Source organism: Eretmochelys imbricata, chromosome 16 (assembly GCF_965152235.1).
Source record: "Eretmochelys imbricata isolate rEreImb1 chromosome 16, rEreImb1.hap1, whole genome shotgun sequence".
In the NCBI taxonomy this organism is placed as follows: domain Eukaryota; kingdom Metazoa; phylum Chordata; order Testudines; family Cheloniidae; genus Eretmochelys; species Eretmochelys imbricata.
The window spans coordinates 19,129,872-19,153,928 of NC_135587.1; the positions used below are offsets into that span (position 1 = coordinate 19,129,872).

The 24,057-nt window shown below is 44.5% G+C and overlaps 1 protein-coding gene across 1 annotated transcript in view; it reads right to left on the reverse strand.

The window, feature by feature from the left end:
* The window catches only part of VAV2 (vav guanine nucleotide exchange factor 2), a 310,317-nt gene that overhangs the window by 227,797 nt on the left and 58,463 nt on the right, over positions 1-24,057 (reverse strand). The window contains exon 2 of the mRNA XM_077836255.1: positions 23,087-23,203. Within this exon, the coding sequence (XP_077692381.1) occupies positions 23,087-23,203 (117 nt within the window). The remainder of the gene's footprint in view (positions 1-23,086; positions 23,204-24,057) is intronic.

A 24,057-nucleotide genomic window follows, 5' to 3' on the forward strand; every position in this document is an offset into this window, starting at 1 on the left:
TCGGCCTGGATTTGAGTTCTTTATTTCCCATCACATAAAAGGTCATAGTAATGAGGGGACGGGGAGGGGTGCTAGGCGGGGAGAAGAATGTGTCAAATTGTACTATACCTGCAATAATCAAAGCACGCGGACATTGGCAGGACACTGCCCCAGCTAGCTCAAGGCAGCAAAGAACAACACAACCCCAACACCCTGTGCTGCAGGAAGTACAATCCTGGTCCAGTGGGGGTGGGTGGGTGGGCGGCCCATGAGGGGGGGAAATAACCTCTTAAAAACAGCTTCAGCCCTGTCACTCCCATTTTCCTAATGAGACCGGTTGTTCAAGTCGTGTTACTGTTGAATGCATGGCAGAACTCAGGCCAAAAGAGAAGCCTAGTTTAACTATGTAACAACATGCTGCATGGATCTCCTGCAGTCTGATGCATATTTAGCAGCAGGCTTGGAAGGATTAGATTTTTATCAGTAAGTGTCGGTAAACATTGATTTCACCATACACACACAAAAAAGTATTTCCATCCATAATCATCAGAATTTACAGATCAGCAAAGTAAGCAGGATGCTGCTTAAGAACGTATTAGTCCCACCTTACCGTGTTAAAAGGCGCGGTAACAAATGCCGCCTAAAGCCCATACTCCCAGCTCTGCTCAAACAGCCAGCTGTGACATTCGCAGAATGGGAGCTGCAGACAATTAGACAGCATTCATAAAGCTTCACTTTTGTGAATCTCAGCATTTATGGTCATTATTTAATAATCTGACCCCATCATTTCCCACAACTGCAAAAGTTTAAATTGTTAAAAATTTGGGGGGAAGGGGGGAAATAATATCAATGTTTCATTTTTAAGTATCTGTCAAAATTCTTAAAAATAAAATATTGAATTCTGCCAAGTCTATCCATCAAGTGTATGAGGAGACAAAATGACACTAGTCAGCCTATTGCAAGTCTCATGATATTTGATGGGTTTTTTTGGTAAAACCCCAGCTTCTGGAATCCCAGGATTATGTTAGAACTGGAGCTTTCATTTAATAAAAAAAAAAAAAAAAAAAGGTTTCTAGCCCTCAGAGCTACAAAGAAATGCTCACAATCATGACCCAAGAGCTCCCTAAAGTGGTCCAAAACCAAACAACTAAGAAAAAATCCAAAGGTTTTTTTTTTTGTTTTTTGTTTTTAATCGCAATTTGGGGGGCTTGACTCCTGATTTTTGAACATTTAGTGTTGGCAATATATTATTAGTACTGCCTAGTCATGGACCAGGATGCCATTGTGCTAGGTGCTGTACAGACAGAGAACAAAAAGATGGCCAGGATGTATTAGAAGAGACATTCTGTTGCAAGTTGGTAGAATGACTCAGCAGGAAAAGAAAGATCCAGTCACAGCCAGTGTCCTCGCCTCAAAGGACAGTAACAAGATATCCCAGAATCATAGAATATCAGGGTTGGAAGGGACCTCAGGAGATCATCTAGTCCAACCCCCTGCTCAAAGCAGGACCAATCCCAATTTTTTCCCAAGATCCCTAAATAGCCCCCTCAAGGATTGAACTCACAACCCAGGCCAATGCTCAAACCACTGAGCTATCCCTCCCCCCAAAAAAATCCAAGTAAGTGAACATAAGCAGAAAAGAGCCAACCCCCAAGATAATAGCTTAGCCCACACTCTGACCCTTGAGTGCAAATCACAATCTTCCCAAAGGGCCATGCTCTCCCACTCTGCTTGACTCCTTGCACAACCTGTCACCTAACCACAGGCAGAATAAGCTTAGCCCTTTGATCACAGCACCTTTCACATCTATCCCCTGGTCTGAGGGCTGCCCTCTGGGCCAACACACCAGAGCTTGCACTCCTCCAGAGCTACAAGGGGGAGGTGCTAAAGAGTCATGGTTCCGTAGCAGGGGGCTCTCACTCAGCTCCTCCGCGGATTGGTACGGGGGGCGGGGGGGGGGGTGGAATCTGTAGCACACGCTCAGTGGCACTTGAAGAGCCTGGTCTATCCGTTTTTACAGATTGCCTGACAAACCTTGTCATTTATATAGCACCAATGTCCAAAGCACTTTGCAGGCAAGTGTGAAGACAAAACAGCTCTCAACAGAGCACAAGGCAAAGGAGTGGAAGGGCAAAAAATGCAGGGCTAATCAGTAATGGGGACGAGCCCATAGCCTTTTGCCAGGCTTTGTCCCTTCCCTGTACCCACCTTCTTCCTCCCTCTTGTCATTTGTTCAGGTTGAGCTTATGATGTTCAGGGATTGTGACACCTAGTGACCTCAAGTGTGTATGGGAGGGACGATCAGACATTTTCACTAGGGAGCACATCAAACATCACCATATTGCAACTTGTTGTTAATTATAAGCTTGCAGGGAGGTTGGATTTCATCAATGCTCAAACAGAATTTGCCAATGGGCATTTTAAGAGTCAATTCTTCACACTCCAATAATTTGAGCAATATTATCCAAAGGAAAGGGGAAGGGAAAGCTGGCTGGTGTTCAGTGGACGCAGGAAATTGACTGAGGCAAACAAAAAGAAATGAACTAGGCCCTCAAGGTTAAAGTCCTTCATGCAGATCTTGCCGTTTGGATTTAAACCGTGAAGCTTGTCCCTTCTGAAATGCAAATTTTACACAGACACCCTGACTTCCTTCTGCACCCCAAAGCACCGCTGCCTGCAACAGGTGCCTGCACTTTCATGGGGAAAAATTCTCAAGTGCAGAATGACCAATAATTAATGATTCTAAGTGCATAGACAGACACGCTATAAAGGGGCCCAGTTTCCTAAAAGTGCTGAGCACATGTGCTCTGAAAAAAAATCAGACCTTTTTGAGGTGCCTAAGTGGGGTCCCAAACATTGGGGCACCCAAAATCCCTAGCTCTTTTGATCATCTTGGCCAATACTCCTAAGGGTTTTGTGTAATAGCCATCCATGACTGCAATACCTTCAGGGCTTGGTCTTTCATGGCACGGAGCACCCATAGCTCCAACTGACTTCAATGAAAGTATGGAGGTGCTCAGCACCTCTGAAAAAGCAATCCCCCAAGTGCAACTGGTGGATCAGTTTCTGGCAACTCATTAGCAATCGGAACTACCAAGGGAAGTGGTGGATTCTCCATCTCTGGAGGTCTTCAGATCATGACTGGATGCCTTTCTGGAAGATATACTGTAGTCAGACACTATAAAAGGGCTCTATAAAAGGATAACTGGATGGAATTCCATGGCCTGTTACACAGGAGGTCAGACTCATTAGAGGATTTAATGGCCCTTTCTGGTCAATCTCTGAATCTCTGAAACTCCAACTCTACTAGCATCTCCAGTGGAAAAGCAGAACTACAAAAATGCAGCTCCAAAAATATTTTGAGAAAAGTTAAGCGTCCTTTAAAAGCACCTCCCAGCATCTTCCCAAATATTTTTGGGGGGGAAAATCTCTCCACCAGCAGCATGTGCTACCCACACCTTTCAGACACCTCTAATTATTGCTTAAATTCTTTATGAAAATGTTTCTTCTCCCCATCACCGTTGCTCCAATCTGTTCTCACAAAAAGAGGTCATAAACCACTGACCCACGCTCTGCGCGCCGAGGTAGAAATTTCTATGTTCACATAATAACTTTTCATCTTTTTTCTAGTGGGCATGATTGTTTTTTAAATTACTACTTTACACTAAATTTACTTTACAGTACAAATCAGGCTTCTGAAATGATGCCCCCAGAGTGGAATTGAAGTGAGAGGCTCAAGATAAGTAGATAACGTACAATGGTTATTCCTGTGTTCAGAGCCTGGGATTCACCCAGCTCAATTCACATCTTCAGTGTGCTGTGATCTCAGCTCTGCTTCTGCAGCACGGAGGTCCTTTTGATAAAGCCCCGTGCACATCAAAAGTAGTGCTATTTCTGTGTGCGTGTGCGATCCAATTTTTTTGTACAATCTTTGGGGCCCAATGACTTGGAAGACTGAATTTCTCCTTCCCGTCAGACAGTGATTCCACCATATCAAATTCAGATGCACCCTGCAGGCAGAACAGAGTGACATTCCTGCTTTCAACCATGCTTGGCCTTTGCTCAGTAAGCAGAACTTTCACAACTGTGTTCTAGCATCACCATTGCTCGTTTTGTCTTTCGCATAATCCCCAGTTCCTTTCACTCTTGTGTTCCTTTCAGTGACTGATGAACACTCCTGCCAATCTGAATGCCGTTAGCAATGGTTTGTATCAGCATTGCAGTTCTGGGCCCCTCTCAGTAAGAAGGGTGTTCCTCTTTATGTAACAGTAGTTCCTAAAGGCCTCAACCAAAATTAGAAACTCATTGTGCTAAGTGCTGAAGGGACACACAGCAAGAAGCCCCAAAGAATTTAAAATCAAAGTAGACAAGAAGGAGAAAGTATTACTTATTATCAGAGCTGGGCAGAAAGTAAGGTGTCTATGGAAAAAATTATTGGTTTTTTTATTTCAAAGACACCCAAAAAAAATAAATCTGAAAAATGAATTTTTTTAGGCCAACACACACACACACACACACACACAAGTTCTGCTTTTGCTTTAACATTTTGGGGGGTTCCTTCTCATAAAGTTTCAAGAAAAGCAGGCATCCTGGAAAGGTTTTTGTTTAGTTGAATCCTCAAAATTCTGTTGGAAAAAAGTTTCAATGGAAAGTTTTTCAGCAGCTCTATTTATTATCCCTTTCTTACATATGGAGAACTGAGGGGGAACAAGCAACATATCCCAGGTCACACCAGCAAGTTGGCGGCAGATCCAGGAATTGAACCCCATCCACCTGAGTCTCAGCCTCGTGCTTTCAGCCAAAAAACCATCCTGTAAGCCACCATGTGGTCCATTGTCTCTCTCTCTCACGCACACCCCTACCCCTTTCATTTGTATTGTTAGTATGCAAGGACATGTTACTCATGTATAGATACCTTCAGAGTAACACACACCAAGGTGGGCAATGAATTGCTTAGGGTTGTACAAGTGGAATATAACTAGGTGAAACAGGATGAAATTAAATTAAGGAAACTAAGCTAAGTATCACGAAAAGCTTCCTAACAAGATTAGAAACAGTATCCCCTGGGAAACAGGGAAAGGCCCATCTCTTCTAACTAAACTGCCACCCTCTAGAATTATTATAATATATATTGCAGGGGACACGCACACTGGCCCTCGGGGATGGAATGGTTATGAACCAACAGCTCTCTTCCAGCTCTAATAGATATGATTCAGAAGCTGGAGAGTTGAATTTCACGGGCAGCCTTCCTGACACTTCCATGACAGGAGTGACACAAAGCGACTAATATGAATATTTGGAGCATGTGGTAGAAAAACAGGACAGAGTGCTACTGGCTCCTTCAGACCAGAAGTTATGGTCATACTGCAAAATATTATAGTACAGTCTCGTAGGATGGCATATTATTTTCCCTATTGGCTCACAGTCCTATAAGGGTGCCATTATACAGTTCTAAACTCAACAACGTAGTGGAGATTTTCAAAAGGACCTACGGGATTTAGAAGCAAAAAGCTCCATCTCCAACATTTTTAACAAACATTCACAAAAACAGGGACAATTTGGAAATTACTCCCCTAGTTCTAACAGACTCATAATATTGGTAAAAATGCAATCCCAGTTATACGGCACACATTTCAAAAAGCAACATTCACTGCAACTTCAGGGCTTGATCTTTGCATGAATATGCCCCCTACTCACGTGAGTAATTCAGCTGCCATCAGTGGGACTATGCACACTTAGAGGAATGATGGTCCAATGGTTAGAGCGTTAGCCTGGGCCACAGGAGGTCCAGGCTCTATTTCTGCTCTGCTACAAATACCCTGTGTGACCTTTGGCAAGCCACTCTGTACCTCAAACCATGTTCCAAAACCAATGTACTGCCTTAAATGTGCTCCAAATCACAACAGCAGAGAACAAGAAAAATTAAGAAGAACAGGCATGGAAGATGCAGCAAGCTACTTAAGCATATGCTTAATTTTAAGTACATGAGCATCCCCAGCTGATGTTAATGAGACTACTCACATGCTTACAGGGAGGCACATGCTTAACTACCTGGGATAGTGGGATACCGGGAGGAAGCACGAGCAGGAGCGCGCGAGAGGGCAGGGCTCCTGCCTCTTACTGAGAAAGAGGGACGATCTGCAAGTTATCTCAAGTGCCTATACACAAATGCAAGAAGCCTGGGAAACAAGCGCAGAGAACTGGAAGTCGTGGCACAGTCAAGGAATTATGATGTGATTGGAATAACAGAGACTTGGTGGGATAACTCACATGACTGGAGTACTGTCATGGATGGATATAAACTGTTCAGGAAGGACAGGCAGGGCAGAAAAGGTGGGGGAGTTGCACTGTATGTAAGGGAGCAGTATGACTGCTCAGAGCTCAAGTATGAAACTGCAGAAAAACCTGAGTGTCTCTGGATTAAGTTTAGAAGTGTGAGCAACAAGGGTGATGTCATGGTGGGAGTCTGCTATAGACCACCGGACCAGGGGGATGAGGTGGACGAGGCTTTCTTCCGGCAACTCACGGAAGTTACTAGATCGCAGGCCCTGGTTCTCATGGGACACTTCAATCACCCTGATATCTGCTGGGAGAGCAATACAGCGGTGCACAGACAATCCAGGAAGTTTTTGGAAAGTATAGGGGACAATTTCCTGGTGCAAGTGCTGGAGGAACCCACTAGGGGCAGAGCTCTTCTTGACCTGCTGCTCACAAACTGGGAAGAATTAGTAGGGGAAGCAAAAGTGGATGGGAACCTGGGAGGCAGTGACCATGAGATGGTCGAGTTCAGGATCCTGACACAGTGAAGAAAGGAGAGCACCAGAATATGGACCCTGGACTTCAGAAAAGCAGACTTTGACTCCCTCAGGGAACTGATGGGCAGAATCCCCTGGAAGAATAACATGAGGGGCAAAGGAGTCCAGGAGAGCTGGCTGTATTTTAAAGAATCCTTATTGAGGTTACAGGGACAAACCATCCCGATGTGTAGAAAGAATAGTAAATATGGCAGGCAACCAGCTTGGCTTAACAGTGAAATCCTTGCTGCTCTTAAATACAAAAAAGAAGCTTACAAGAAGTGGAAGATTGGACAAAAGACCAGGGAAGAGTATAAAAATATTGCTCGGGGATGCAGGAGTGAAATCAGGAAGGCCAAATCACACCTGGAGTTGCAGCTAGCAAGAGATGTTAAGAGTAACAAGAAGGGTTTCTTCAGGTATGTTAGCAACAAGAAGAAAGTCAAGGAAAGTGTGGGCCCCTTACTGAATGAGGGAGGCAACCTAGTGACAGAAGATGTGGAAAAAGCTAATGTACTCAATGCTTTTTTTGCCTCTGTCTTCACAAACAAGGTCAGCTCCCAGACTGCTGCACTGGGCAGCACAGCATGGGGAGGAGGTGACCAGCCCTCTGTGGGGAAAGAAGTGGTTTGGGACTATTTAGAAAAGCTGGAGGAGCACAAGTCCATGGGGCTGGATGCACTGCATCCGAGAGTGCTAAAGGAGTTGGTGGATGTGATTGCAGAGCCATTGGCCATTATCTTTGAAAACTCATGGCGTTCCGGGGAAGTCCCAGACAACTGGAAAAAGGCTAATGTAGTGCCCATCTTTAAAAAAGGGAAGGAGGATGATCCTGGGAACTACAGGCCAGTTAGCCTCACCCCAGTCCCTGGAAAAATCATGGAGCAGGTCCTCAAGGAATCAATTCTGAAGCACTTAGAGGAGAGGAAAGTGATCAGGAACAGTCAGCATGGATTCACCAAGGGAAAGTCATGCCTGACTAATCTAATTGCCTTCTATGACTAGATAACTGGCTCTGTGGATGAAGGGAAAGCAGTGGATGTATTGTTTCTTGACTTTAGCAAAGCTTTTGACACGGTCTCCCACAGTATTCTTGTCAGCAAGTTAAAGAAGTACGGGCTGGATGAATGCACTATAAGGTGGATAGAAAGTTGGCTAGATTGTCGGGCTCAACGGGCAGTGATCAATGGTTCCTTGTCTAGTTGGCAGCCGGTATCAAGTGGAGTGCCCCAAGGGTCGGTCCTCGGGCCGGTTTTGTTCAATATCTTCATAAATGATCTGGAGGATGGTGTGGATTGCACCTTCAGCAAGTTTGCAGATGACACTAAACTGGGAGGAGAGGTAGATACGCTGGAGGGTAGGGGTAGGATACAGAGGGCCCTAGACAAATTAGAGGATTGGGCCAAAAGAAATCTGATGAGGTTCAACAAGGACAAGTGCAGATCCTGCACTTAGGATCGAAGAATCCCATGCACCGCTACAAACTAGGGACTGAATGGCTCGGCAGCAGTTCTGCAGAAAAGGACTTAGGGGTTACAGTGGACGAGAAGCTGGATATGAGTCAACAGTGTGCCCTCGTTTCCAAGAAGGCCAATGGCATTTTGGGATGTATAGGTAGGGGCATTGCCAAGCAGATCGAGGGACGTGATCGTTCCCCTCTATTCGACATTGGCGAGGCCTCATCTGGAGTACTGTGTCAAGGCTTGGGCCCCACACTACAAGAAGGAGTGGAAAAATTGGAAAGAGTCCAGCGGAGGGCAACAAAAATGATTAGGGGTCTGGAACACATGAGTTATGAGGAGAGGCTGAGGGAACTGGGATTGTTTAGTCTGCAGAAGAGAAGAATGAGGGGGGATTTGATAGCTGCTTTCAACTACCTGAAAGGGGGTTCCAAAGAGGATGGAACTAGACTGTTCTCAGTGGTAGAAGAGGACAGGACAAGGAGTAATGGTCTCAAGTTGCAGTGGGGGAGGTTTAGGATGGATATTAGGAAAAGCTTTTTCACTAGGAGGGGGTGAAACACTGGAATGCGTTACCTAGGGAGGTGGTGGAATCTCCTTCCTTAGATATTTTTAAGGTCAGGCTTGACAAAGCCCTGGCTGGGATGATTTAGTTGGGGATCGGTCCTGCTTTGAGCAGAGGGTTGGTCTCTTCCAACCCTGATATATTCTATACCTTGCTGAAGGTTTCAGAGCAGCAGCCGTGTTAGTCCATATCCGCAGAAAGAAAAGGAGTACTTGTGGCGCCTTGCTGAACTAGGTTATCTGGGGGCAGTTGATGAGGAAGAGAGATGCAAGGAAACTCTCCCAGGAGAAGATACTCATCAGTAAGTAGCACTGGGTAAAGGGAATGAGGTGAGGCTGTTATCAGCATAAGCAAAGGTAGCACCACCCAAAAAATCCCAAAAGCACCCCCCCATCCCACGGCTTCGTTTTATACAGTTATTTACAAGCTATTTGCATGTTGCTGCTGTGCCCTGAAGTAGTCGCCAACTTTACTAAACTTAAGCAACAAAGCTGCAAAATCTTCACCATCTGTTCGCCAAAGATAAATCTCGGACAATGCTAAACCAACCACCTCTCTAAGACATGCTTATTAGTCAAAATGTCTGCAGAACATGGAGCGATTGCAGGCTGGCTCCAAAGTTCCGAAAAGGACTCATGACGGGACTGGGATGGGAAGCCAAGGGAAGGGCTGCAAAGTGGCGTGTGCCCAGGTCGTTTAGTTTTACCCGTGGTGCGGAAATGTTGCTCACTTGCTGCAGTGATGGCGTTTTCCTATGTGATTAGCGGGAAGGGAATGATGTGGAAGATGAGAATGTCTCACTTTACACACACACCATTAAGACTGAAAGCGTAAATGAACCAGCTACAGTATCAACATCTGAGGCTCATTAGATCAATCAGAGAAATGCCAAGAATGAGTCAGAGCAGTCATTTGACTGCGGGTAGAGCACGGAGCTGCACGGCCTGGTTTTCACTGCAGCTGGGTTGTTCCTTCTCCCACTCCAGGCTTTCAGCCAGTCGCAGCAAAAGGCTACAAGCCAGCAAAATAAAAAGGGTTCGTATAAATAAAAACCCCTAACACTAATCTTTAGGGTGCTCCAATGGGAAGCGGTCTCCATTCAACAGAACGTTATGCTTAGTGGCTCTTGCTAATGCAGACAGTTTTCTGATGGGTCAGTCATTCCAGCCTCACTTTGTATGGCATAGTCTACAGAGTGGCTTTGAAAACCCATCTGAACATGATTACACCCCACCCAGACTGGGGATTTCTTTTTAGTTAAAAAGAACTGAACACCGACATTCCAGAATATTTTATTTTGGGTATCCTCTTGAAGTGCCTCAGGGAAGCTGTAGTTCAATTGCCTTGTGTTTCCATTCTCCCTCCATGGATGACCCAGACTACTACTTCCATGATGCGCTATGGCCAAGGACTCCCATGATGCAGTGCCTCTCCTCTCCAACAGGAGATCCACTGGTGCATCGTGGGAGATGTCGAAGAGAATGGGAGCATGAGGCACCCAAAAAAACACCAACAAATCCCTGAGGCACCTCAGCTGCATCTCTAAATTGAAATATTTCTGGTCTTACCCAAAATATTTTGGCATTCAAATGTTTGCTGAGGAAAAAAAAAAAATCTAAATTTTCTACACAAAATGGACAAAAACTATTTTTAGTCTCATCAAAATTTTCCACAAAAACACATTTTCTGACCTGCTCTAATAATAAACTGATTTTTGCATATCGACAAGTATCGGGCGGAATTCTCATCAGAGATGGAAAACGATACCTGGCACCATTTTAGGGCTCATGGAGCTACCAGGTAACTGACTTTCGACTGACACTTATTCTTTCATTTCTTATGTGTGACACCGATACAAATTTACCCCCATGTGAATTTGTGAAAAAGTAAATTCATTACCTCTATTGTATACGAGGACCTTGGGACAACCCTTAGTACTAGGTTTTATGGTTCCAGAGATATTTTAGCCTAGCGGCAGGTTTTAAACAACAAAACAGAAGAGCTCTGTCTGGCTCCCCAATAGGTGTCTTGCTATTAAAGGCATGATGGTGAATGGTGATCTCCTCTCTCTTCAGGCCTTGGTGAACCAGGGTTTAATTCCAGCTCCTCAGCCTCCCCTCCACTGCACAAGTGCTTGGAGAAGAGCTGCCTGGGAGAAAGAAAGGGGAGAACTGCAGAATCGGGGTTCTAAACTTTGACCCCAATATTACAAGGACTTCAGCATCTGTGTAACCAGTCTCATGTCAGCAATCCCATTTACTTCAATTGAGCTATTCACATGAGTCACACTGCGCATGGGGTTAAGTGTTTCCAGAATCAGGGCCTTGGTATGCAACAACTCAACTGCTTAAAGGTATCAGAAACTTTGGGCACCTTTAATTACTTATACAACTCGTGATCTACACCTCTCGGTGTCGCTATCACTAAAAGTGTTGCTGTAAGATCCCACCCTCTAGGAATAACTCAGAACCCAGGTTTAACCTGATTGCCTATGGCATACAAGCCTAAAAATGGGCCCTAAAAATAAATTCTTTGCATGTTAATGCAAAACAGTTCTAACAAGAAAGACCATATGCAGCTTTTGCAGTTGTAGGTAGCAGGTCACCCCCCAGCATGGAAAATGTTAACGGGGCTCTATCAGCTTGAATGTTTTTGAAAGCGATGAATTTCAAAAATTCCAGTTACTGATAAAAGTTCCCTTTAAATAGTATTTCCTGAGATTCCCTCCCTCCCCTGCAGGCTATACACCAAGTGCTGTCAGATGCACAAAGTAAACACTGAAAACATGGAGAGAAATGCACTTTGCCTGCTAACGTCTTCCAGTTGTGGTAATCTAAGGTCTGACTTGTAACTATAGATGGTACAAAGATTTCAACCACAGCTGTGATTTTCAAGTTGACGGTGTCACTAAGTCTCTTAAACCTGGCAAGACATAGTAAAAGCTATTCAGGGAGAATGACCTCTAAGGGTTCAAGTAATACCAGTCTTTTCTCAAAACCGTTGGGCTGTAGGAAACAGGTTGACTTTTGATGAGAACGACTTTAGTAAATGTTTTACCATTCCCAGCTATGCATAAAAAAAACTTGAGCCCCGTTTCCGGGGGCTTGTATAAAATTACGGAGAGCAGAGGTCAGAACGCTCACAAGAGTAATGAAAAACAATTTATACATGCTCAGAAAAAAACTAAATATACCCTGATCAATATCTTTGATTACATGAATGTTAAAATATTCCAAAGGTTACTTAAGGCCTACCACCAGAAATTCTCAGAACCAAACAATGGGAGTGGGGAGGGTCTTGTGCATACTTGTTTGATCTGAAACATAATACCCCGTAATGGGACCCTTTGGAAAATCCGGGGGAAAGCAGCCAAGAAAAGAAAAGAAAAAACTTCCCAGAACCAACGTTTCTGGCACTTTCAGTTTCACTGGAAAGCTGCAGGGCTATGAACAGTCCAGATTTGTAAGGGGCGGTGGGGTAGGGGGAAAGAGAAGAAACAAGGAAAAGGCACAGGGTAGATTCACGGCACCTAAAATCTTCTGTGGGTTGATTATTATTGGAGCCCCATCAATTCGCTCAATATTATGCAAGCAGAAGAAGTGGCCCCTACCCAAAGGAGCTTACAATCCAGTGGCCTTATGCTGCAATCCTTACTCACGTTGGACACGACTTGCATAGACAGCCCCACTGACAACAAAAGGGCAGTTTGAGTGAATGAGCACAACGAAGGACAAGGAAGCACAAGGAAAATTCACGCCAGTGCAGAGCCGAAGTGGTGCACAGGCATCCTACGCAGGAGTGAGTTTCACCCCGGGTCAGGAAGGATTGCAGAACTGGGCCCGTGTGTCTGTATCGGACACACACCAGTCTAAAAATCACAGCCTGTGTTCTTTGTGGGATCCTCTTTGAAAGGGCTTTGAGCTAGGAGCGGGAAGCGGTTTGGCACACCGAGTACAGAGAGACAGTTCCAAAACCTACGTGCAATGGCAGAAGGATCCACGCTCAAATTTTTGTCAGTTCACGTCACGGAGTTGAGTCACAGAAGAGCAAAGGCCTGCATCCGTGTTGCAAACCCCTCATTGCCCCAGAGTGCTCTGCCAAGGCTGACCTTAGAACACATCTTGAGCCCACTGGAAAAAAGATAGGTGGTGGGATCTGGGATTTCTTACTTGCACCATGGCAAGAAATGACAAGCAAGGGCAAAGCATTTCATTGCACAGGAGCCCACTGCCGATACCCACAGCCTCTGGGTGAAGAGGAAGGATCCTTCTTCCTCTTAAATGGTTGCACTAAAGACCTATTAAATATTGAGCAGGATTTGCCGGTTGTAAGTGGATCCTTTCCTCCAGCGGCATCAGTGCAGATGCATGTCTGCTGCTGAGAGTTCCAGCAGCTGTATACTGAGCAGCAGTCCCTCAACACACTCCTTCCCTCCCACCACCATCAAGCTGAACAAGAGCAGCAAGCGCTCAGAATGCCACAGCCAAGGGCCACCCAAGGGTGTATTACACGTTTCCCATCAACGGGATTCCAATCCACTCACTGCACATCCCAAGGTGCCAGATTTCAAAAGGAAGCGTGGTTCTTAAGCTGGAATCAATACAGGGCTAACTGTGACCAAGAGGATGCCAGGGAACATTACCTGGTGGGGCCCAGCCCACAGGTTGGGCACACAGCATGGGGCTCGTGCTATTTGGGCTGGCAGGGTTCAGTTGTATTATCACAAGAGGGTTTGCATTAAAGATCCAGCAGAAAATTGCATCCATCAGAACCCTCCGGTGCATAAAACCGTAAGGCGTGGGATTATTACTGGCCTCTACAGATAGCTACATGCCTGCCTCTCAAATACTGTACACACTGTGCCACTACAATCCCCTATAAATACGACAATAGAGGATGCCTGGGGGCTCCCAGACACACACTAACTTCTGCCACCTTGCTGCAGTGCAGTTTTGCTGGCATAGCTTTAAAAGGAGGGTTTGAGGGTACAGCATGCAAAAAGTTAAAAGCAGCCCTCTTTTAGAGAGTGCTCATTCTCCAATGGAAGTTCAGGACAGGACATTAACCATTCTTAGAGTTCTGGCTCAAAACATACTTTGCCATCCAAAGAGGCACTGCTGTTTCATGGTTCGAGCAAAGGATCAGAAATAAGAACACTTGTATCCTGTTGCCAACTCGCTCAAGTTTCCAGTAGTGTCAAAGTCACCCAGCCTGTGCCTCAGTTTCCTCATTTGAAAATTCAGGGTAACATACTTTGTGAATGTATCTTTACAAGGCACTTCTCCTTGAGGTAACCTTGGATGAAAAGACACTAACAGGCTTGTCTGCCATATGCACCAGACAGATGCAAAGTGTAGAGTACAATATTTTAAAGGCGCTCTAACTGCCCCGGGCAGACCCCACTGCTGTGCTCTCAAAGGCATCTAGTGCACGATTGAAACAGTACTACATCAACGCACTACGAACCTTTTAGAGCATGTCAGTGTGGGATCTGCATAGGGCAACTAGAGTGAAACACTTCTGATCGCTTGATAATTCACACTGCTCCGGGGTGCACTGCTGCACCACATAGACAGGCCCTAAGTGTTATTTTTGATCTAGGAACCTCACTCCTTTGCCAAACGTTTGACTTAATTAATGTGCATTTACCTTTATGATCTACCAAATTCCCCATGTAGTTAGGTTCTTTACACCTAAAACTTTATTCCAGGGTCAGTTATTTATGGGACAAAGGAGGGTTTTTATTCTTGAAGTCATGACATATTGGAGAGCTCTGAAATGCACAGGATAGAGATTCAGCTCATTTAACATGATTATTGTGCAATTAAATACTTGCTTCATAGGAGGTTTCACTCTATGTGGCATACCCCTCCAGATGGCGAGAGAGTGATTTCATAGGTATGTCTCTGCATCAGGCTTTCAATTGTTAGCTCTAGCACATCAGAAAATGCCACTCTTTCTTGAGACTCTTTTGCAGGTTGATTTCAATGAAATTTCATTTGGAACAAATCAAAACAAAGCACTTCAATTTTTCCATTTTTAAACCACAGTTTTGATTTTTTCCCCTCAATTTATTTATTTTTCAAAAGTCAAAATCAGAAGTAATCCTTTTGATTTTATCAATACAAAACATCCCCAATCAACCCAAGGAGAAAATTTGTTTAAAATTTCATTTCATGGGGGGAAAAAAAAATCTAAATTTTAATTCCAATTCAGAAAAAAACAAAATTCTGAAATATCAACATTGCCTACTGAATGGAAACTTAGAGTTGCGACCAAATTTGAGAACCCATTCTGGCTGGTGCTGAACAAACCCAAAGTAAGGGACAATACCTGCCCTGAAGAGCATAAAGTGTAAGACTGTCATCCAGCCACTGGTTCTGGACTGGTAAAACCCTGTCCCACAGTATCAGAGCCTAAATGCGGACTTTTCTTTAGGCATATGGCATCAGTCATCACTATCAATTAAAGGCTAAACATAGTAATGTTTAAACAAATCCCAACTGTGTGCAATACCCTGCATAACAGAAAGCACTGTCTGGTATATGCTTGAGCAGCCACAGAAATCTGAAATTCATTTGTCTTGTGTTTTAAGGAAGTACAGTAACAAGGCTTCCTGTACATACTGTTAGTATTTTAGCTGAAAACATCTGTTAGACACACTGCACCTGCTGAGTGTAGTTTTAAAATTTTGGAGCACCTTTCCCCGAAATAAATTACAACTGAACACTTTGCAACATTTGGTAAGAGGAAAGGATAAAAAGTTTGTCTAGTAACAGAGTCAAGGTGGGTTGTTCCCCCCCCAACACACACACACTTTTCCATTTATCATAGCAGCTTCTTAGTTCTAAACTAGATTAAGTTTTTATGATCACAGGATTACAGACACTACGAAGCTTGATATTATTTTACCTCCTGCCAAAAAGCCAAATGGCCCTTGCTTTGAAGAATTTTTACACACACAATTCAACCTGCTTTTTCCATTTTTACTGTTCACCCTGGTATCTAGAGCCCCAGGCCTCTTAATGGTTCCACTGCAGTTTTAAAATTTTAGGCCAAATGTTCTATGACTGGATTCCAGCTGAGCTACAAATCAGCTCGCTCTAAGACAGACCGGGATGTCTCTCTGCAATTCTGCAGCTCTTTTAAGTAACTAGTATGCTACGGCAGTCTGTAATCTCAGCATGTTCATGTCAAGAACAGACATGGTAGGCGCTAGGTGTCTTGATGGGTTCGTGCAGTCATCTTTCATTTCTGAAAGTAAAGATCTGCAAATATTATGCTCTCTCTCACACCCACACACTCTCTCTCTGCAGGCCAGTTACACTAAAGAAATATACACACCCTTTTTTTGAAGAATTCTTCTCACATCCCAACCCGCCCACCCACCCCAACATTTGACAAGTTGTTCAGCAAGTAGAACCATTTTTATCTCCAATTCTGCCCCTTTCTGGATACACAGCCAACTACCATGCAGTGGTCACCGGACTAGTCAGCAGGGACTTATAATAAGGAGAAATCTGTTCTGTAGGGCATTCAACGTGAGGATTTGTAAACAAACAGGGGACATGCCCCAGAGGATGAACTCCAGTATTAAGATCAGATGTTGGTCCATAGCAGTTGGTTACATTCAGCTCTGCTAATGGCCCTCCCTCTCCCCCCCACCCCCACCCTCCAACTACAAGTGCTATTGCAAAGAGCTAACCGGAGAGTGACCACTCTAAAGAAAAACACATTGCTTTTCATTCTTTCTTGGCTGCAATAAGTCAGCAAAACAAAGGATGGGAAAAGCAGAGCTGTTTGCACTGCCAGCAGCTTGGCTGTGGGTGGAAGGGTGGGCGTTTAGCTGTCTTTGTTTATCATGGCACCAGAACACATCCATTACCCAGAGCCTTATAATTTTCAATTACCTATATTATATCATATAATTCTCTCTCCCTCCCCCTTACGGCACACAGAGCAGGTTATAAATAAGTGCCTGGTTTTGCAGGCACACACTAAAATATTGCCATAGGGGTATTAAAACAAAAAAAGAGTGGGGAGATGGTTATCTTAGGGGACATTTTTTCAAAAAATGGATTAAGAAATTAGCAACACTCGTGCCAATTCTTTCCAATGGGAATGTGTGTCTGCCTGAATCCCTTGAGTGATCCTGAAAAAATCTCCCTTTTAATGCCCAAAACCAAGAAGAATTAAAGTTATATCCTGCAATATTCTGACTCTGGCAATATTTCACACCACAGTTGCTTGGAAAAAACGGAGCACATTGTAGACGTTGCTGAGCCCCCACAGCTCCCATTGAAGTCAGCGGGTGATGCAAGTGTTCTGTACTTCTGATTATTGGGCCCTGTCTATGAATGATGTTTTAATTAAAAAAAAAAAAAAAAAGATGAGTAAATTTTAGCGTCAGACATCTTGGTTTCTGCAGAGCTGGGGCATCCCCGCATGTGCCTTGGTGCATTCTTCAACTTCCCAGGCTACGGTGCAAATGCACATTTCACTTAGGTTTTCATCAAGGTTCCTGTTATTGTGGAATCCAAACAGCATTTTGAGATCACAAGATGCTGCTTCAGCCAACGAGGACCGAGGAAAGGCTGCAAGAGCAGAGCAGCCGCCAACACAGGAGAATCCAGAAATCTGGTGCAGCTCCATCTGCAGAGCTCCTGAGTCAGCAGCATCCTGGCGGTCACCGGAGCTCAGCCATCGCCCTTCCCAGCAAAACCAACACGAGCTGCGGGTGCACAGCACCTCTGAAAACGAGGAGGTGGGACGGGGGAAAGGGGAAGTCACAGACATGGAGCCGCCATGGCATCAGGCTCCGAAAGTTTGGGCCTGGCTTTGGACTGTCTAGCCCTTTTCAAGACTAGTCCACGGGGCATCCTGCAACCTCTTGGGAGAAAGGTTATTTCTTTACATGAGAAGTGATTCCGAATTTTTAAGTACATGATGTAAATATTTGTACACTAAGTTTTCATCTGATTGTATGGTAAGCGCTCCCCACATCTCTATCAGCCTATTATATTTCCCTTTCCCTGAAGGCTCCCCTACTATCTCCTCACCGCTTCCCTCCTTCAAATGCTAGTGCTGCAACCACGCATGCATGCTACATTCACACATCGCTGTCCCTTGCCACGCACTCCTCCTTCCCCAGGCACCAGACACGCAAAACCAAACCAGAGGGGTGCACAACTTCCTGAGCCAGGTCAACGAGGCACTAGCAGCGAGTGAAGACTAACTGATCAGATCAAAGATGGGCCTGAAAAACCCTTGCATCCAAAAACTCCCCAAGAGTTAAAACATTTGGAAGAGTTAAAACCCACATCCAAGTTTAGCGGCTGAGGCCCATCTGTGTGAGCCAGGGATGTGCAAAGTTAAACCAACTTTAAACAGTTTGAGCCTCAGTACCAGAAGCAACACACCCACCGAAACAACTGGCTTATCTCAGATGCGAGAAGAGTCAACATCCCCCTATATTTCAAGGGACTTATGACTGGGCTTCCCCTTTTGATTTTTATAGCAGCATCACTGCACGCCTACAGTTCAGACCGTGAGAGACCCAGGACTCGTAAAAAGGTTCTTTGAAACATTCCATCAAGTTCAGCAGAAAGTCAGGGCAGTTAAACAAGCCTGGGAGTACAGAAGAGAGAAGTAGGAGGTTAATAAATAGCACACTCCACAGGTTTATGGACAGTGAATTATCTCCCTACAAAAAAGAAACCTTAAGTGTATTACTGCAAGTTATTGGAAGTGAATAACTCCCTTTCATGAACCTCACTGCCTCCATGCTGACTCAGAGTGATGGAGCATTTAATCCATATTTATGTACATCTTATCTCATTACATCTGGTGCCAACAAATTGAAGAGCTATGCAAGAGCTAAGCTTTATGGTATTACTGTCATTAAATTAAATGCACATATGTACAGCGCAAAAACACAAACGTACTTGGGCATTATTTTTGTTCCCTTTGCTATTACAGACTGGATTCTTCAAAGGACTGAAGAGTCCCATTGCCTTCAGTGGGTGTTAAGGGTGCTCAGTACCTCTCAGGAGGAACTCAGTGCATTGCAGGACCTGACCCTAAATTGAAAACAGCGGTGTGCTTCTTCCATCAGAATCCCACACCCAGGGCTGCTGCAGTGAAGACACACGCACATGGGCTGAGCTTTTCAAAAGTGACTATTGATTTGGCAGGCCCAACTTGAGACACCTTGCAGAGGTCTCATTGTACAGAAAGTGCTGAGCACCTGCCCTCAGAAAATTAGGCCTTTTTAAAGGCATCTCATCAGACACCCAGAATTGAAACGCCCAAAAGTCGCTTTTGGAAATCTCAGCCAGGATCTTGGCATGTCACTATCATAATATTATTGCTTAACAGCAGGGTCTAAAAACAGGGGAAAAGCCCTGAAAGCCAGCAGACCCCCTGATCGAAAGCAATTCTTTTGGGTAATTATGACACATGGCAAGAAAAACTATGCAACACCCAAGAAAAATACGCATCTGTTTGCTTAAGTCCTGCGTTCCAGCATCCCACGATGACAGCAACGGGACTTCTCACTTCCGTAGCTCTTTCTGCCTTAGGACCCCAAACCTTTTACCAACCTCAATCCAACTTCAACAACCTGTGAGACAAGCCACTAAAACTAGCACAGAAGTGACTCGCCCCAGGTCCAACTGCTAATGAACAGCAAAGACAAGACTAGAACTCCCGACTTGCAAGGTTTCACTTTTAACCACCAGACTATGCGGTGTCTTCGCAACCGAGAGTCAGCCTGTAACGGCAGATCCGTCTGTCAGATTCTCCAAGCAAATGCCCACACCCTCCATAAAAGGAGTATTTCAGTCACTGAGGTAGGACTTTTATTTCTTCAGCAATGAAACAACAGGGCAACTATTTTCAGTTCTCTGAAGTCCGGAGCCTGATAAAAGAGGGAGACAGATCTTTGACCCTTCAGGCTGCCCGGACAGATGGAAAGCTGGGCTAACAGGGCAGCTGGGAAACCCCATGCACTATGAGGTGGCATAAAGCCAGAGATCCTGGACTGAGGAAAAATCCTCTTGGGGGCCATTCTAGCCAGTGCAATTAAAGCAGCCCCAAGGCTGCTTTCATTCTTGCCAGGGAACGACCGAGCCCTCAGGGCTATAGCAGTAGAGACGGGGTGGAGCGCGAGCTAGGAAGCCTCCCCACGTGCACTGAGCTCAGACACACCCAAGCATCTGGCCCTAAGAGTTAATGACAATGTAAATCTAAGGTGTAATACACAGTGGGGGTCCCTCAGGCTCAGAATAGGAGTCAATAGGAAAATGGACACAGCAGTAAGTCAGCGGATGTAAAATCGGCAGTGTGCCACTGAAATCCGTACTGCTTTAGACCAGCTGAAGATCCGGCTCACGATATCTAAAGGAGCAAAGCATCAGCTTTGGAAACGTAGCCTGTCGGGGGGAAGGAGGGAAGAATTTGACCGTTCTTTTAGGATTTTTCTTATTGTAAAGAACCCAGATATCCATCTGAAACCTCCTGCACAGATTAAATGGTAATGCCCCTTTATTTACAGGCAGCCTGTGAAGGTCAACAAGTAAATACAGAATAACGACATGCCCCTGCCTTTTTACTTGATAATTACCTTTCAGCAAGTCCAAAAGTTATTAGTAATCATGACTTAACTGGCCTTCTAGTTTGGAGGACAGAAATAGCTATAAGTGATAGCTGAAAACGGAAACACCCCACACTGTTACTCTGTGCTTACCGTATAATTAAATGGTCAACCATTACTCTGCATTGTATATAAAAGGCTCTTACATGGCATAAGTGTCCTGTATCTGAAAAGTGTTATTGATCTAAGTAATGAATGGGCTCCACGAAGAATTTTGTGTGTATGAAGTCTGCATTTGGCCAGTGGGGATCTAAATTAAAGACTCCTTTGCTCTCTCCGAAGTTATACAATTTGTGATTCAAAATGGAAAGTCATGTCCCACGTTATTTAACCTCTAGTTTGCTTTCAGCAGAGGCAGAATGATGTCCTAGAGACCAGTCACAGCTAGATTGTGAGTGAGATAGAAAAGGAATGGGATGATATGCAGCTGGTATGGTCTCAAAGGGTAAAAAAGCAGCTCCAATTAACAACTTTGCTGAGCCATTTGGTACCATAAACTGCAACAAACAAAATGTGAAAGCAAACCAGCATTCTATACAACAGTTCTTCCCCCAGCCCAGCTTCTGCGTATCTGTAGTCTCAAAACAACAAGAGTCCCCTTGCGGTTCATAAATCATGAACTCATAAAACAAACTCCTTCAATTGCAAGTTCCAGATAATAGTCCCCAAAATAAATTAGGCAATAAATATAATATAATCTTTCCCCATCAGCCGGTGGAAAACTACTCTTCAGATAATCAGGAAAGTGGATGCCTTCACATAGCATATGCCTTGTAGCTCAGGAAAGATAAAGTAATGCATAGCTCCTAAAAGAGCTGAGTGACTTCTTAACACCAGTATCACCCAAAGAATAGAATATACTGCCTTGTGTGTGAAGGCTTCCCTAGACCCGATATCCATCAAAGTAACATTAGAGTGCTAATGCCATTGAATTCTAGTAAAAGGGATATCAGACAGACACGCTCTTGTCAAAACCAATCAGAAGCTCCCTTCCACCTGGGCTTCATCCAGAATTCAGTGCTGCCATTAAACACAGAAAAAGGAAATTCTCCCTTTGCTCTCTCATCTATGTGACACACAGCACAAATAAAACAAAATTATTGTCTGGGGGCTATTGGTTGGAAAAGTCTCTGGATAAATTTTTCAAAAGCATCTAGGGGATTAACTAGCCCAAGCCTGAAATCTGCTCACCATCATGGAAACAAACTGGTCTATATAGATTTGGTTATTGTATCGCAAGTGCACCCAGAGGCCTCAACCAAGATTAGGACCCCACGGCACTAAGTACTGTATGTACACCTATCAAGAGACAGAAGCAATTGCAAATCTAAGGAGACAAAAGGGAAGGGAAACAGAGATGTGAAGTAGCTTGCCCAAGGTGAGCCACCAGGCCAGTGGCAGAATAGGAAGCAGAACCAAAGACTCTTGAGTCCCAGAGCTCTGCCAGATCCACTAGACCCACTGCCTCCAATAACATCATCTCAGTAAATAATTATATATTTTTATGAGCAACCATTACAATATTTTGTTCCCCAAAAAGGAAATCTGTCGTGTGCCTGGGAGATGTCACACATCAGCTTACTTGGTCTAGGTGAACAGGCAAGAAGAATTTTGAAAGGATGCTCAAACTCCTGTAGAACTGGATCTTTGAGCTGAATTGTAAATTGCTCCCAGCATACATCTGCCTGACATGTGCATGTTGTGAGCTGTAGCTCACGAAAGCTTATGCTCAAATAAATTTGTTAGGCTCTAAGGTGCCACAAGTACTCCTTTTCTTTTTACCCCTGAGTGGGTCATCAGCAGTAGAGACTGAACCAGTATGGGGACCTGTGGGTTCGGTTGTGAGCTGGATGAAACCTTGCTGTGCGTTGAGTTAAAACTTTGTTGAAACTGATGGTGAACGAGTCCTCCATTTAAGACAGCTGTAAGAAATGGTTAAGGGGCACCACCTAAAACACAGCCTAGCAGAGTCTGCCAGAAACTAGCCCCATGGGGACAGAAGGGTCAAGTGGGTATTGTGACCAAGTAGGTGTGTGTCTGTCAGAAAACACATAGAAAGAAACCGAATAGGCAAGATTGAGCGTGCACGGGGGGGGCGGGGGGGGGGGGGCAAGAGAACCAAGCAGTAACCTGTGAGCACAGTGTCACCCTGGGGCTTGCAGGGCTGTAAACTAAGAAACAGCTCCTTTTTGTTCTTGCTTCCTTCTGCATTCAGAGACACAGTATGTTCCTTGTCAATAAACAAGACTGCAAGAAATACCTGGCTACGACCAAGTTTTACTCCCAGCTGGAACACCCACAGAGCCCTGAACTTTGACGAGCCACTCGGGTCAGAGAAAGTGCACCAGTTCTAAAGCAGGAGCCTCTACACAGCCTGAGCTTAGCAGAGGTGGCTCTGCAAGTCAAGGATGTAGCAGGCTCATCGATCGATTGCAAGACCCAGCCACCACCAGGGGCAGGGGAGAGACAGTGCCACACAGAGCGGGTGTGGGTTGCACGAGCCATGCAGAACCCAAGCAGGTTGTATGTCCTGCCCAATGCTGGGCCGATCATTTCGAAAATGGTCTGGGCTCCCAGCAGCAGTAAAAGCGCTTTCAAACCCCTTTTTCGACACAGATTAGGAGTTAACTTTTACCTTTCCAAAATCCCGCACGTCGAAGAGGTCAAACGGGTCAAACAGCTCACTGTTCCTTAATCCAAATTTGTCATGACAGACTTTCAAGAACGTTCGAATGTTCTTCAAACAGAGGAACTGCAAAGAGAGGGGAAAAAAGAGACAAGGCTGTAATTCTGTAACAGTAACTTACTGTAGACAATCAAAATTCGCAAGCAACAGGAAGTGAAGAAGAATATGGGAACTGCCTGGTGAGAAGATGCATTCGTTTACTGAGCATGCTAGTACAAACAGGTTCCCCACTGCTCCATTATGGAGCGTGTGCTCTCAATAATATACCATCAACAGAGGCCCTGTTGGAAACCAAAACTTGAAGTTTAAGTGTGTTCACAAGGCACAGGTTCTAAACAGTTTAAGAGCAGGATGTTTCCTTTTCAAGCTCTAAGTCGAGCAGAAGTTACGCTAAAAGTTATATAAAAATCTATTACTGAGTTTGCAACTAATGACAATTTGAATCTATTCCATGGCTCCCCATGCAAGTCTCAGACATACTGAGAGTGTGTGTGTGTGTGTGTGTGTGTGTGTGTGTGTGTGTGTGTGTGTGTGTGTGTATCTATAGACAGACAGACAGACACACACCCCCACCATATATTTACAAAAATAAAAAATACAAGTGACATGAAAAAAGAAGCAAGGACAGAAAAATGAATTTTTTTTGCCCTCTCAGGTCAGAAACCATTGGCAGCCGATCCAAACAGTACTTTACTTTTCCCCTCCTACTTCCTCCGATGCGCTGATGTATCAGCGAATTGACATGCTAGAATACAGATGATAGCTGCCATTCTTGTGATCCAACCTGAAATGAAGTTTGTAGACCAAATCAGAGGCAGGTCACTAAGCAGAGAGCCTTAGGTATGAGTTTTTAAAAAAAAAAAAAAAAAATCACAGATAAACACAGCAAGTCTCTCACAGTGAAGATTGTTTTCACAGAG